Raw genomic sequence first — 3391 nt, forward strand, 5'->3', positions numbered from 1 at the left:
ATATAGTATATTTTTTTTTATTTTTTATTTTTTGCAAGCCTTTATGAAAAATGCTTTTTCTTCCTCAACTAAAATGTAAATTTTGCCAATCAAGGAACTGACATAAGAACAGTTTCATTTCAATCATTTAACACTTGGTGCAGTATTCAGCGTTAGTCAACAATGAAATGCTTCATGCTGAGAGTTTCCCTTTAAACAGATTAGGAAACAATCTGAGTTGAGAGAAATGAATTCCCACATTACTGAGCTGATGGGAGGTAGAATCCTAAAATCACTTCCCAACTTACATCTGGCAATGCAAGGCAAAGGGTTCATTTTAGTGTCACACAAAGGTAAGGACAATATAACCCGAATTTATTAACTTTAAGCAACAATAATTTAAGATACAAGAGTCCCATATTATAGGAATTCAAAGACTATACAATAAAAGGAAACTGACAAATGGTCAGCTAATACACAACCCAATCAGTTAACAAACAGAGCCAAAGATCAATACAAGTCATGCACCATCTTCTGTGTAACACCTTGGGTTTTTTTATTCCAAAGGTAGATTGATCTAAACTGGCTGTTAACTATACCTCTACCTGAAATTACCTGTTAAAGAATTCACCAGGTGATGCTTATATTTAGGCATACGTTAGAATAGTTAGAACAATGTCTTTAAGATAATACTGGGTGATTTTTTTCCCCCCAAAACAAATAAAACCTAAATAGACATAGAGTAAAACATATTTTCTAATTACAGAGACAAGTAAAAATGATCAAGTCTCAACAGTACCTACTTACAAAGTTAGAAATAAACACAACATCTAGCAGAGCCAATTTCAGTTCTGGTTTCACCACTATTAATAGGAAAGCTGAGACAGGTCACTTTGCCTAAGGATGATCTGAAAAGTCATAATAGCATTTTAAATCCAAAGACCTTTAAGTCTTTTCACACCAAGTAGAAATTGAGGAAAGTACAATCTGAGAAACAATGATACTGTTCCTCACATGTCACTGGGTCACTAGCAGTCACCCAAATCACACCTCAATTCCCAGTGACTTAAGTTAGAAGCTGCTTGCCCTGAAACACATCATTCTTCAGTTGAGCAAGACATGCTGACACCCTACCTGGGGTCCAGAGTAAAATACACAAATCATCTTCTACTGGCACCAGCTGACTATCTACATACACACAGGACTGACTTAAAAATCTATTGAATTCTTCAGTTCATTAAAGAAAACAAAATCTAAATTACATGCTTAGTCAACAGAAGTTTAACTTTAGCTCAGTGAATTTTGAATTGGCCATTAGTGGTAAGTACAACACTTTGCATTTGTTGTAGAAACCAAACAAATCAGGCTTTCCCCTTGACAATACAATGTTCATTTGTGTGTAAAGTGCCAGTTTTATTTACAAACTAGTTAAGTAAACTTTAAAGTTTTCTTTGTAGCAGTGAGACAGACATCTGAACTGTCTGGTGGTTGGTAAATGTTCAATCCTGCTGGGGCAGGCTTGCTTGAGGGTTCCTCACTTTGAAGCCGGATCGTCATCATTAGTGCTGTGAAGCTGGACAGCCTGCTTGCCAAAGCCAACAAGGATTCTGAGGTAGCTACACGGTTTTTTAGATGCCATTAATGAACATATGGACAATGGTGTAGCTGGTGGATTCATTTTAGCTGATTTGGGGGGATGGCAGGTAAGGGAGGGGGGGGAATCAGCCAAATAAAAGCATATCTTCTGTTCATTTAAAAGTCAGCATCCAAGGTAAAAGAATTATCTGTTGGATTCGACATCACTCCCATCCTCTGATACTCGCCTACTCTCTTCTCAAAGAAGTTAGTCTTCCCTTCTAGTGAAATATTCTCCATAAAGTCAAATGGATTTTCTACTTTGAAAACCTTGTTAAAGCCCAGCTCCAGCATAAGCCTATCTGCCACAAATTCAATGTACTGCTTCATCAAAGTGCAATTCATCCCAATTAGCTTCACAGGCAAGGCTTCTGTGAGGAACTCCTGTTCTATCCTGACAGCATTGATGATTATTTCTTTTACTCTCTGCTCTGATGGTTTGTGCAGCAGGTGTTTGAACATCAGGCAGGCAAAGTCACAGTGTAAACCCTCATCTCTGCTAATAAGTTCATTGGAAAATGTGAGGCCAGGCATCAGTCCTCGTTTCTTGAGCCAGAATATTGATGCAAAAGAACCAGAAAAGAAGATTCCCTCCACAGCAGCAAAGGCTACAACACGTTCTCCATAGGTAGCCTCTTTGTCCCCAATCCAACGCAAAGCCCAATCGGCTTTCTTCTTCACACAAGGCATTGTTTCAATGGCATTGAAGAGAAATTCCCTTTCTTTGGGGTCTTTAATGTAAGTGTCAATAAGGAGACTATACATTTCAGAATGTATGTTTTCCATGGCAATTTGGAAGCCATAGAAACAGCGTGCTTCTGTAATTTGAACTTCTTGGCTAAATCGCTCCACCAAATTCTCATTTACTATGCCATCACTTGCTGCAAAGAAAGCCAGAACGTGGGATATAAAATATCGTTCCTCAGGCTTCAGGGATTCCCAGTGCTGAATGTCCTTGGAAAGATCCACCTCCTCTGCTGTCCAAAAGGAAGCCTCAGCTTTCTTATACATCTGCCAGATATCATGGTATTCCATAGGAAAGATGACAAAGCGGCGGGGGTTCTCTCTCAGTAGTGGTTCATCCTCTACGCTGGGGGCAGGTACTTTAGTTTTCGGCTCCTCGGGATCCTGGAAGATCCTCCTCGCGGTGTTGCTGGCCAGGACGCGGGTCGCGTTGAGGGCCGGGGGCGTGTTCTCCTTGTCGGCCAGGCTGAGCCTCTTCAGCGGCGAGAGCTGCAGCTGCTGCTGGTCTGCGATGGTGGCGAGTGGGGTGCGGACTGAGAGCATGGTGGTGGCGGTGGCAGACGTGGAGACGGTAGTGACCGAAGTGGCTAAGCAGGACCCCGAACGAAATATAGTATATTTTAAGTCAGTGTTTTTTTTTTTTAATTGGAGAGTCACACTTATGCAGTGCGTGTGTGTGTGTGTGTGTGTGTGTGTGTGTGTTACTGGGAATTGAACCTGGGTCCTCTAACCACTGGACCTTTTTTGTTTGTTATTATTTCTTTTTAGTTATACATGACAATATAATCCATTTGGATAAAATTATACATGTGTGCAATATATTTTATTCTAATTAGGGCCCCAGTCTTGCATATGTATGCAATGGTGGGTATCACTGTGGTGTATTCATACATGTACTTAGGACAGTATGTCAGATTATTTTCATTGTCTTTTCTATTCCTATTCCCCCTCCCTTACCTTCATTCTGCTTCGTTTAATCCTCTGAACTTCTATTCCTCACATCCCTGAACCTTTAAAAAATTTATTTATTTAT

General features: G+C 40.1%; 1 protein-coding gene across 1 annotated transcript; it reads right to left on the reverse strand.

Moving 5' to 3' along the window:
• Positions 1–1367: 1367 nt before the first annotated feature.
• LOC124101478 (ribonucleoside-diphosphate reductase subunit M2-like) lies at positions 1368–2953 on the reverse strand. The gene has a single exon (XM_046457495.2). The coding sequence runs from the start codon at positions 2899–2901 to the stop codon at positions 1732–1734; it is 1170 nt and encodes a 389-aa protein (XP_046313451.1). The 5' UTR covers positions 2902–2953; the 3' UTR covers positions 1368–1731.
• Positions 2954–3391: the final 438 nt, after the last annotated feature.

The sequence above is a fragment of the Marmota monax genome, unplaced genomic scaffold, assembly GCF_021218885.2.
Source record: "Marmota monax isolate L192 unplaced genomic scaffold, Marmota_monax_Labrador192_F-V1.1 WCK01_AAM20220418_F8-fsc03246, whole genome shotgun sequence".
Taxonomy (NCBI): Eukaryota; Metazoa; Chordata; class Mammalia; order Rodentia; family Sciuridae; genus Marmota; species Marmota monax.

Excerpts from the sequence above, each read along its gene's own strand:
- LOC124101478 (XM_046457495.2), bottom strand. The coding sequence starts at position 2,901 with ATGCTCTCAGTCCGCACCCCACTCGCCACCATCGCAGACCAGCAGCAG.